The sequence below is a fragment of the Pinus tabuliformis genome, chromosome 7, assembly GCF_031772625.1.
Source record: "Pinus tabuliformis cultivar Carrire ecotype Pingquan chromosome 7, CPIR1, whole genome shotgun sequence".
Classification (NCBI taxonomy): domain Eukaryota; kingdom Viridiplantae; phylum Streptophyta; class Pinopsida; order Pinales; family Pinaceae; genus Pinus; species Pinus tabuliformis.
Window position 1 is genome coordinate 2,025,572,940 of NC_142293.1, and position 12,075 is coordinate 2,025,585,014.

General features: G+C 40.4%; 2 protein-coding genes across 2 annotated transcripts in view; both read right to left on the reverse strand.

The window, feature by feature from the left end:
* LOC149256628 (10 kDa chaperonin 1, chloroplastic-like) overlaps positions 1-12,075 on the reverse strand; it is a 37,410-nt gene that overhangs the window by 23,436 nt on the left and 1,899 nt on the right. The window lies entirely within an intron of this gene.
* Positions 7,254-10,075, reverse strand: LOC149256629 (uncharacterized). The gene is made up of 2 exons (XM_089457481.1): positions 8,310-10,075; positions 7,254-8,149 (listed from the first exon to the last, which is right to left on the reverse strand). The coding sequence occupies exons 1-2, from the start codon at positions 10,066-10,068 to the stop codon at positions 7,503-7,505; spliced, it is 2,406 nt and encodes an 801-aa protein (XP_089313607.1). The 5' UTR covers positions 10,069-10,075; the 3' UTR covers positions 7,254-7,502.

A 12,075-nucleotide genomic window follows, 5' to 3' on the forward strand; every position in this document is an offset into this window, starting at 1 on the left:
CGGCTGACTCGATAACAACCTGCCAGCCGATCTGTTTCGGCCATCCAGCCGACCCAGCCAAGCACTGGCTCGGCCGAGTCGAAGTCGGCTCGGCCATTTTTTAAAAACACTGGTTGAAAGACAACCTTATTGTTCGACACCCCCTACACTCTTCGACGTTGAATGCATGCTCTCTTGATTTCCCTTGGGTAGTTTCAAGGAGGTTCTTGTAATCTTTATGTTGAAACCGACCACCATCTCACCTAGGAGGATGGGATCTACCAACTTTGCCATCTTCAAGTATCCTATCTATTACGAGATCAAATGACAAGTTTTCCTTTCTTTTCTAGTAGTCCCAAAACTCTCTACCACTCTCTTCCACTTCCCTAACCAAAAACACATGAAAGGAGGATTTTAGTATTCGACCTCGTTCACTCCACACAACTCGCCGTGAACAAACCTTCTTTGATCAATTAAAAGTTTCTTTCTAGTACTTCTAGCAAACAAAGATACCAAGAGGCACACAAATGGCAAGCTCTACCTCATCCCTCAAATTTGTCAGGCGTGAAGAGGTTTTTCATCCTTTACCAACAAAAACCTTAAATCTCAAGACAGTTCATACCATAACACTAATGAGGATACCTCTCCCAAGTTGCAACAACACGACAACAACACATATCTCAAACCAATTCTTCCTATTCTTCCAATGCTTCCTACCAATAATTTCTTAAAAGCTTCTTCCCTTTGGCTTTGGAAGTTAAGAAGGAAAGCAAGAGAGGATGTCGATCACCCCCAAAGTGAGCCATCCCCCTTGTTTTTGTTCTTTGACTCTTTGCAATACTTGCACATACCTATACTTTCGCTTTGTTTTCTTGCTCCATGCTCTTAGGCTTTTGACTTCATATCATGCTTTTCTATAAGCAATTTTTGCACTCTTACTTTGTATCTCACTATTGTACCCAACAATCCAATTAACCTATTTATGATCATTTGCTAGAAATTATTAAATTTAACTGATCTTATCTTTATCTGACTCTTCGAATAAGTGTTTTTAGTATTGCAAAAGCAATTGAGGGTGGTGTGATTCCACCCTTCGAGCATTCTCTTTCAATTAAGTTATTATCTTAGAGAAGCAAAGCCCCAAAATCATGCCCTATCCGTGTATTTTTGAGTTCACTGGCATAAAGTCCTTTTTGGTTTCTGGTCTTTTTTCGCTTGGAAATGGCTTAAATTTCCAAGGATATTTATATGACTCTAAGGAGGGCCTTGTTTTTTTCTTTTTCAACTATATATGATCAAAAGAGAGCTTATGTACTCTTGGAGCATAGTAACCGCATGGCACCATGTATATTTTGATTTCTTCTTGAAATAGCAAATATATGTTTCTATTGGAAAAAAATGGTTAACATTCAGTTGTAATCTTCCTTTATGATTTAATAGAATCTTTGCTTTTGCACCTAAATCTCATGTTTCTTTTGGCTATGCATGATTTGCTCATTGTGATTTGCATACTACTAACAAACCTATTTTTATATTTAAGGCCTTATTACATTCATATGCAAGTTAAAATTTGCACTATATTTTGATTTTCTAGTTTGCATTGGGAAATTATTTGGTAGTAGTATTCACAATTGCTATAGGGAACAACCACTTGGCAAACTTTAGAAACACACAAACAAAAACCCAATGAACATTCATCATGTACACTCACCACTCTTCATCCAACTTCCCATGCTAGAAGTGCCACTCTTGGTTTAGAGTTATGTCTTCATCCAACTTCCCATGCTAGAAGTGCCACTCTTGGTTTAGAGTTATGTGTTGAAACACCCCAAAGTTAATGTATCAACGATCTTGACCTCTCACACAAAAGCAAATATCCACGCTTAGAAAAATATTGGCCAATCAACCACCTTCATCCACCATGTTTGCTTCAATCTTCTTCTTGTGCTTCTTCTTGCATTGGTCAACCACCTTCATCCACCATGTTTGCTTCAATTTTCTTTCCAGCCTTCTTCCATTTTTGGCATTGGCTCAATAGTTCATGCCTCATAATTAAATGTCAAAACAAAAAAGAAAGAATATTTCTTTGTTTTGAAGGCCACCTTAGTGAAAATTAATTGTCCAATAGGCTAATAAAACCACACCATGGAGGAAGTTCCAAGGATGAGCTATCTCACTCAATGATGTAACTACCCCCAATGCTTCAATTATTATACAACCATATTTTGACAAAAATAAAATTGCTTAATGGGGTAGTCATCTAATGGTTCATCTTTCCATCCTCTCTTTTGATCTCTATTAACGAGACTTAGTTACCCCCTTCATTATTTCTCATATCAAGAACCATTTCCCCATGAATTGTGAGTATGAAACTCTTCGAAACAAACTAGAAATGGTTCATCAATGGTTTCATCAACAACCTTTTAGGAAATGTTTTTAAAGCATTTCTCAACAATATCCTATATAACAGAGAATTTCCAACCCAACAAAAACCAATTTGTTTTTTATTTTTCCTAACTGTCATGGAAATGCCATTTCATTGTTTCCTAAACTTCAGAAATGGTTTTTGGTAACCCATTCCCAAGTGAGATAGATTTTGATAATAATTTTCCTTTGATATCATATAGTCTTCTTAAATGGTATCTTGTTTAACAAAATACCATTTAACAACATTATGTAACTTTTCTTGTCATTTGGGTGTAGCTTGAGTGGTTGTGAAGAAATTTATTAACCCCCCCCCCAGTTTAAGTCCCACTTTGTGATATGTTTGCTCTAAGTGAGTCTGTTGTTGATGAGATATATATGATCCATATATGAGTCATCGACCTGGCCTAGCACCTTGAAGAATCTAAGGTTTACCATGGGTACCATCCTAAAAATGACAACAAGTGTCAAGGTGATTTCCTCTAGGATATGTTACCTTGGAAACAAAATTATGTACCTCATCTAATTATCATAAATAACCCAAAACACAAGTTTTATCATGATCAATGACCTCAAATTTCCACAAACAACTCTACCCAACCCATCCATTAAATATTTGTTTAGAACTTCAAAAGAAACAACACACCTTGTGGAATCTTTCTATTTAAGTCACCAAAATGGATAATAATAGTTCCAAAATTCAAAAATGCAATGCTCTAGATACGGTTGTGTGATTACAAGACTATCACATAATGCACCTAATACCAAGCACTCATGGGTCACAAAAACCCTACCCAATGGCTTAAGTACAGTAAAACTTGTCTAAATCTAAAATATCATATTTTAGTAAGGTAAGTTCAAGATGAGGCACATAGGCAAACTGAACCCTAGTCTAGACTCTAGACGAGACCACTATTGATTTGGGGTAGCACCAAATGTGCTTTAGGCCTCAAATTTTGTAGGGAGGCTTGGACCACTATTGATTTGGGGTAGCACCGAATGTGCTCTAGGCCTCAAAGTTTGTAGGGAGGCTTGGGCACATGCATTCCAAAGAACCCAGAAACCGTTTTGGGAAATTCCACCCAAAGACGATTATATTAAAATAAATATTTTTAATGAGGTTCTTAAGTCTAAACTTAGGAAAATTAAAATATTAATGGGTATTAATCTACTTGTGGGTGAATCTTCTAGATAAAGAGGGACAGCAAGTCAAAACGATCTAAGCCTTTGATTAGGAGTTAATCTAGGTAGTTGGTTGTCCAACAAAAAGATATAAGAAGGGGCTTGAGGGTCATTTGGAAAATACACCAAGAGAAATCAACAAATCGATTTTTTGAAGTGAGAAGTTCTCAGGAGGAAAATTCGGTTAAGGAGATTTCTTGCAGTAGAGGGGCATAGCTTCCATAGAGAGTGATTTTCTCAACCAGAGAATCATCAGCAAAGAGAGGCAAAGGGTAATTCAGCAGTGGCAGCAGTGAGCCAAAGGGGTTGACGCAGAGCCACGTAGAAGCAACGCAGAAGCCAGTGAGGAGTCTGAAATTTGCAGAGGAATTCAAGTTTCAGAAGCCAGGAGGCAGAGTGTGAGCCTAAGAGGCAAAAATCAAATCTCCTGGGCATCAAAATGACCAAACCAGAGGAGTGACGCAGCACCCAGAGAGCGTGACGCTAGGTTGACGCAGACACTGTGCAGAGGCAGCCAGAAAAGTCGGAGGCAATCAGTCTGGAGTTGGATCAGCCAGGATTTCCAGTGATTGTGTGAGATAACCTCACAATTCTTTCTGCCAATATTTCTCTCTCTGTAACTGAATAACCCTGTGAGGTATTCAGAGATGTATTCAGATTTTGCTACTGCTTAATAATAATAAACCCTCAAAGTTGTTGCACTGGTTTTCCTGCATTGGGTTTTTCCAGGGACATTTGTCCAAAAATAACGGTGTCCTATGTGTTAATTAATTAGGTGTAGGTTGCTTCGATAATTTACTTTTCAAGAAGAAATTTGAAATAAGTTTGTAATATAATTTATGATCTAGGTGAAGTAGATTCCGCTGGTTGCAGTAGAATTCCATAGATTGTTAGATCTAGGAATTTTCACATGATATCAGAGTTGTTGATTTGAAACAAGAAGAGCAGATCTAGCACTGAAGCAAGGGCCAACTTGTTGCAGCAAGCAACAATTCAAATTCCCTGAGGGATTGCCCATTTCTAGCTAGGAGGGCTATATTTTCGGGGTTGTCTCTCTCTAAGTGAGCGGATAGAGAGGTAAGGTTGCCAAATCGAAAATTTGCCAAGGCAGAGGGAGCCATGCAGAGCTAGAGGGACACAAATTTCTACAAGGTGAGTGCTGGGCAAAAAATTCGTCGAAAGAAGGAAGCAAATCGCATAGTAAGGGAATACTTCCTCAATGGTTTCTTGCCTAGGAAATCAGTATTTCTCATTTGCTAGGCAGCAAAGGAGTAGCAGACTTACCAGCTCTATCATGGAGTACGTAAGCCAGCCTAGAAGCTACGTAGTACGCAGTAGGGAGAAAGAGGGAGTTGTTTGACAGCTTTCAGAGGATATGTCAACCAGTGCCTTGAGGAATCAAGAAAGGTTGTATGGAGCTTCCATCTACGTCATCTAGAAGGCTAGAATGTCTTTCCTTCTAGATGAGCATGCCCTCAAGGCATACATCGACAATGTGGTGCTTGAACCTACGGATGCAGATCCGCTAAAAAAGCACAAGGCTCAGATGGCAAAGGCCAAGAGGATGACCTGGATAGAATCAAGGATCACATGATGTGCCATGTTGCTAGCAGAAGGACTGCTAAGGAGATGTAGGACACCTTGGCCATGTTATATCACGGATCTTCCGAGCAGTGGAAGATGTAATTGAAACAAAAGTTGAGATCTGCGCAATGCAAAGGGGAGATCGTGTGGATCCATTCCTCACGAAGCGAAAGAGACCCGTGATGAGTTATCAGCTGCGGAGCATACACCTCAGGATTCAGAATTAGTGAGACTGGACCTAAATTCTGTCTCAGATGAGTGGCAAGTCTTTGTCCAGAGTATCCTAGGCAGAGTAGCATTGCCCAGTTGGGATGAGATGTGGGCAACTCTAAAACAAGAGGAGCTGAGGAGAGACCTGGTCAAAGTCAAACTTGACGAAAGCAACAACAACAGTGGGTCGAAGCCCAAGGAGGAAAAGGAGAATGCAACCCTTGCATCGAAGGGGCAGCAAGGGCAACAGAGACGAAAGAAAGACGTCTCCAAGGTTAAGTGTTTCAGATTTGGCGAGATGGGCCACTATGCATCCCAATGTCCTTTAAAGAAAAAGGGCAAGGATGAGAAGCACGATCCTAAGGTTGCAACTGCAAAGATCAAATACGAGGAAGAGTTCGCCATGACAGCCAAGATACCTCCAAGGGGGAGGTGGGTTGATTTGGAGTTGTAGTTCGAAAGAGCTACAGATGGGCAAGATCATTGAGAAGTCAACCTCTTGGATCAATACCTTGCTACGGGAGCCCAGTCTTGCAATAGCAAGATGGACTAGTGTCGGGTGATGACATGGAGTGTTGGGGCGACAAATGCAGTAGTTAGCAGTGCCAAAACTTGAGCAACACAGAGCAGAGAGGTAGCAGTTCGTGGAGACATAATGCAGAGCTTCAGCATCGCAGCGGCTTCAGAAGACAGCGTGGGACTAGCAGCAGTCAGGCTTTCAGCACCAAGGTGTATCCATTGGATACTTGTCTAGTTTTGGGTGTTTTCAATTGCTTCTCTCAGCAACTGAGTTGCAATACAGATGCAGTGTTAGCAATGGTAGTGCTAGCAACATAGTAAATGCAGCATTTGAGGGGGAGCTATAATATAGATGTTGCATTAGCAGTGGCAGTGGCAATGTCATAGGCAGCAGTACAATAGCAGAAGCAGCGCAATAGTTGGTGGACAACATGTCAAACATCAACAGCGCAGAGGACAATGCTTCAGAGCCAGCGCAGTATGCAGCAATAATATATTACTAGAGCACATACCTCGCTAAGAGGGAGTATTGATTTGAAGTAGCATCATATGTGCTCTAGGCATCAAATTTTCCAGGGAGGATTGGGCACATGCATTCCAAAGAATCTAGAAACTGTTTTGGGAAATTCCACCCAAAGACGATTATATTAAAATAATTAATATTTTTAATGGTGTTCCTAAGTCTAAACTTAGAAAATTAAAATATTAATGGGTATTAATCTAATTGTGAATGAATCTTCTAGATAAAGACAGAGATCAAGTCAAAACGATCTGAGCCTTTGATTAGGAGTTAATCTAGGTCGTTAGTTGTCCAACAAAAAGATATAAGAAGGGGCTTGAGGGTCATTTGGAAAATACACAAATAGAGATCAAGAAATCGATTTTCTGAAGTAAGAAGTTCTCAAGAGGAAAATTCGATTGAGGAGATTTCTTGCAATGAGATAGCTTTCGGAGAGAGTGAATTTCTCAACTGGAGAATCATCAACAGAGGGAGGCAAAGGGTAATCCAGCAGTGGTAGCGGTGAGCTAGAGGGGCTGACGCAGAGCCACGTAGAGGCAGCGCAAAAGCCAGTGAGGAGTCTGAAATTTGCTGAGGAATTCAAGTTTCAGAAGTCAAGAGCCGTGGTGAGAGACCGAGAGGCAAAAATCGAATCTCCTGGGCATCAAATCTACCAGCTAGAGTGACACAGCACCCATAGAGCTTGACGTTGGGCTGACTCCAATGTTTTACAACTCGGACTCGGATTCGGACTCGGCCGAGGATCGACTCGGACTCGGATTCGGACTCGGTAATGACTCGGCCAGCTCGATTTCAATGACTCGGTCGTTGTAAAAAATACATTAAATATTTATTTTTTTATAAAAAAACATAATTTTAAATATTTTAAACATAATTTTAAAGATTTTCATTCAAGTTTCCAAACACACAACATTATAATATACATGGAAGACAACATATGATCAAAGTAGGCTCATGAACCAATCCATTATATCAAAATGGTACGGTGGTACCCAATGGCAATAGTAAATACATAGTCAACTGTAGTCTGTCATACATGATCAAAGACTCAAGAGTCAAAACAAAATACAAATAACCAAGGAGGCTAGTAGCTACTGCCAGAGGAGCCAAGATCATCTCGACCAATCTCTGGATCATCATCATCAGAGTCAGACAAGGGGCCCCATGGCTCCTCCTCATCATCATCGTCTCCAACTGCAACTGTAGAAGTGGTGCCAGTACCACTAGGCTGTGCAGCAGATGCAAGCTGAGATAGAGTACAAATGCGGCTGCGCTTCTGTCGTGGCTGAGCAGAGGAAGGCGAAGCACCTACAACTGGAGTCCTACTAGCTGGCTGTGAGACTGAGGCTGGTGGATCGGGATCTGCATTCAACTGAACACGCTGCAGTGGATCTTCAACATCAATTTCATCAAGATCCTCATCAGGATCAAACTCTGGTAGACGACTCTCCACTACCCAATCTGATGTTGGATCAATGTCTTCCAACACAATGGGATCTGAATCAGGTCTTTTGTTCAGCGATTGGTTCCGTCTGAGCCGAAGGTTGTATTGGACAAAAACTAGATCATTCAACCGTTTTTGCTCCAAACGGTTTCTCTTCTTTGTGTGAATCCTCTCAAAGACAGACCAATTGCGCTCACACCCAGATGCACTGCAAGTTTGACTCAAAATACGAATTGCAAACCTTTGCAATTCAGGGCACTGGCCACCAAAGGCCTCCCACCATTGTGCTGCAAAAAACATAGGAGTGTAATGAATTATGAGTTAGATGAAGGCTGAAGCTCAACAAAATCACAAATTATATCTAGCTTTCAAATTATAAACGATTTAACAAACTTTAATAAAAAAAGTAAAACCATTAAGAAATTGAAAATTGAAATTTTTGTTTACCTGGCTCATCTGCTTCTCTTGCAATCTTTGCTAGGTTCTTCCCAAAGGTACCTGTTGCATTGCTGAAGGATGTGACCTGCTGATGTATCAGCAGCTGATCAGACTCCGATGGGACCATGCGCTCAATGCAATCAACCAGTCCATCTCTGACCTCCCCCCTCCATCCTGACTCAGCTTTATAATGATACCGTGGGTTCAAAAAATACCCAGCTGCATGTATAGGGCGATGGAGTTGATTGTTCCATCTTTCATCAATGATTGCCCAAATGGGCCCATACTTTGCCACTCTATCCTTGTATGCTGTCTTTATTTGCTCCTTTGCTTGATCCATAGCCTCATAAATGAAGCCCATAGCCAACCTTTCCCCATCCACCAACCGCAACACCTTAACTAGTGGCTCAGCAACCTTCACAATCTCTGCTGCCTTTCTCCAAAAAGTTTCATCATGGACTTTCCTTTTCAATTCTCTGCCTTCTGGTTTGTTAGACCAACTGCTTTGATTCCAATCATCACTGGAAAACATCTTTTGCAAGTTTCTATGTTGGGAAAGCATAGATTGCAATGTCAAAAAATGTGTAGCAAATCTAGTGATGGCAGGCCTAATAATATCCTTGCCTCCAGTGTGTTTCCTCATGAGACTCAAAACCAGTGTATGATTGTAGATAAATTTTGTTATGCTTTTGGCATTATCTACAGTGTTTCTGACCCAATCTAATTTTCCAATATCCTCAAGCATGAGGTCTATGCAATGTGCAGCGCATGGGGTCCAAAAGATGGTCTTGTGTTTTTCCTCTAACAGTCTACCAGCAAGAACATAGTTAGAGGCATTGTCTGTGATGATTTGAACAACATTAGCCACCCCCACATCCTGAATAACCTCATCCAATAGCTGAAACAACAAGTGGCCATCTTTTACCTTATCAGATGCATCAACTGATTTTAAAAACATGGTTCCCTGTGGGCAGAAGACAAGAAAGTTTATGATGGTACGGTTTCTTTGATCAGTCCATCCATCTGACATGATGGTACACCCTGTTCTTGCCCATGATTCCTTGAAATCTTGCAAATACTCATTAATTGATGTAATTTCTTTCTGCAAACGAAACCCCCTTAGCTCTTGCATAGTAGGGCCTTTGAAGCCTTTTCCAGCAGCATGTATGGCCTCAAACATAGGCTCATAATATGGTGAACGAGCAGCATTAAAGGGGATATCAGCATCATACCACCATCTAGCTATGTAGTCACAAGCAGTCTCCCTCAATTCTTTCTTCCAATGGTCATCTAAAGTGGGCTGAGCAAGACCTTTACTAACTTCAGGACCATGTGCATCTGATGGAGAGGAGCCTGAGTGAGTGAAAAAACTTTTGATAGTCCCATCACCCTTCATTCTACCCTTTCCCTTATCTTGAACAGAAGCAAAAGAGGGAGGAACATAACGGAAAGGGTTTGATGCATCAGTTTGAGGGATAGAGGAAGAACCCTCAAACTCATAGTGGGGGTTGGCCTTGGCAGCCATCATTCTTTGTATCTCCCTCTTCCTCCCAATTTCAGCCTGTATCTCTTTTTGCCTAGTCTTTTCTGCATTAAATTTTTCAAAGCTTTCCAACAAATTCTTTCTAATCTCCCCAATTTCATTAGATTTACATGCAGTAATATTGCCTTTAATCCCTGCCAAGTGTTGTTTCAGCCTATTAATCCCCCCAGGACCTGACTTAATTTTCCTATGGCAAAACTTGCAACACATCTCATCATCAACCATTTCAACATATGCCCAAGCAGAATCTTTTGCTCTAGGTGCCATTTTTTGACTAGGAAAACAATCTGAAAATGAAAAAAAAAATAAAAATTGATTCAATGTTCATTTATTTGACTAAAAACACTCTCTAAGCTATCTTGATATGCACCTAAAATTTACTAAGTAAAAACAGATTTATAGAGGTAGAAAAAAATACCTCCAGGCACAAACTGCCTCCTCAAGCTTGCTCCAAAAATCAGCTCCTCAATGCTGCTCCAAATGGCTGCCCAAGAAGCTCCTCACTCCAGCTACAATGCTCCTCCAAGACTCCTCACTGCTGCTCCAAAACAAGCTCAAGAACTGCTCACTAACTCTCAAAGAAGACTCTCACTCAAATGCATAAGACTGCTGTGAGTGAAATGAGAGCATTTGGCTGTCTTAAATAGAGTTTGGGAGGGGAAATGGACCCCAAAAGCATTAAACAAATCACAATAACCCTTTCAGCTCCACAAACCCTAACTCACTTTATTAAAAAACAGCAAAAAAATCATTTTTTTTGGGTTAAAACGCTGCCACAGCCGGTTTGTAACGGTACGGCCGAGTCATGACGGGACCCGGCCGGGTTGACCGGGTCAGCTATGACTCGGCCGAGTCATTGGATGACCCGGCCGAGTCATAGCTGACCCGGTCAACCGAGCCGGGTCAAGGGCCGGGTCAATGCGGAGGGGTTTGAAACGGAACGAAACGGCCGTTTCCGTTTCGGTTCGGCCGTTTCGTAAAACTATGGCTGACTCAGACACTGCACGGAGTCGAACAGAAAAACCCGGGGCAATCAGTCTAGGGTTGAATCAACCAAGATTTCCAATGATAGTGTAAGGTAACCTCACAATTCTTTCTGCCAATATTTCTGTCTATAGCTGAATAACCCTGTGAGGTATTCAGAGATGTATTCAAATTTTGCTACTGCTTAATAATAATAAACCCTCAGAGTTGTTGCACCGGTTTTCCTACATTGGGTTTTTCCGGGGACATTTGTCCAAAAATAACGGTGTCCAATGTGTTTGTATTTCCTTGCTCAGTTTCTATGTTTCAGAATCATAATTAATTTGGTGTAGGTTGCTTGAATAATTTACTTCAATATTTCAGGAAGAAATTTGAAATAAGTTTGTAATGTAATTTACGATCTAGGTGAAGTAGATTTTGCTGGTTGTAGTAGGATTCCAGAGATTGTTAAATCTAGGAATTTTCACAACCACTCCAAGAGTGACAATGGATCCTAATACTCATTTGCTAATAACATGAAAATTATTATTAACCAATTGGACATGGCCTTTATGGTGGAGAGTATTCTTTCCTTTTTGAAATTATTTACATACACCCTTGCATAGGAATGATGGAATATTGACAAAATACACGCAATGGTGGAGAAATGACAAACGCCCATGAAAGATTAACTAGATAGGTCATTATATCCAACTACAAAGTAACCTCAAAATCTATTCATTTACTAATTGGGTTAAGTCATCTACCTACTTGACTATCAATACAATCTACTTGTGGATGTTGAAATTGTGATCACCCCGAACACAAAGAGCCCCACTTTGTATCATAATTAAAGAATTCAAGGATCAATACCAGATGACCTTGCTTAACCCACACGAACAACAATGTATTCTAGAAAAGGCATGCCAAAAAAGTGGGAATTTCTTCATTGATGGAATTTGTGCATAGTTTTGGTGTGAAACATACTTCTAAATGAGAAATAAGTTGTGGATGGGGAAAATTTCCTATAACGCAGCTCGATAGAGCTATCTTCATCCATTCTTGAGTGCAAGAAACTAAATAAGTAGTATAGGTAAAGATGAGATACAATAATTTTATTTTTGCGGGGAATTTCTTCAGTGATGAAATTTGTGCATAGCTTTGGTGTGAAACATATTTCCAAATAAGAAATAAGTTGTGAATGGGAAAACTTCTTGTAAAGCAGCTCGCTAGAGCTATCATCATCCATTCTTGAGTCTAAGAAACTAA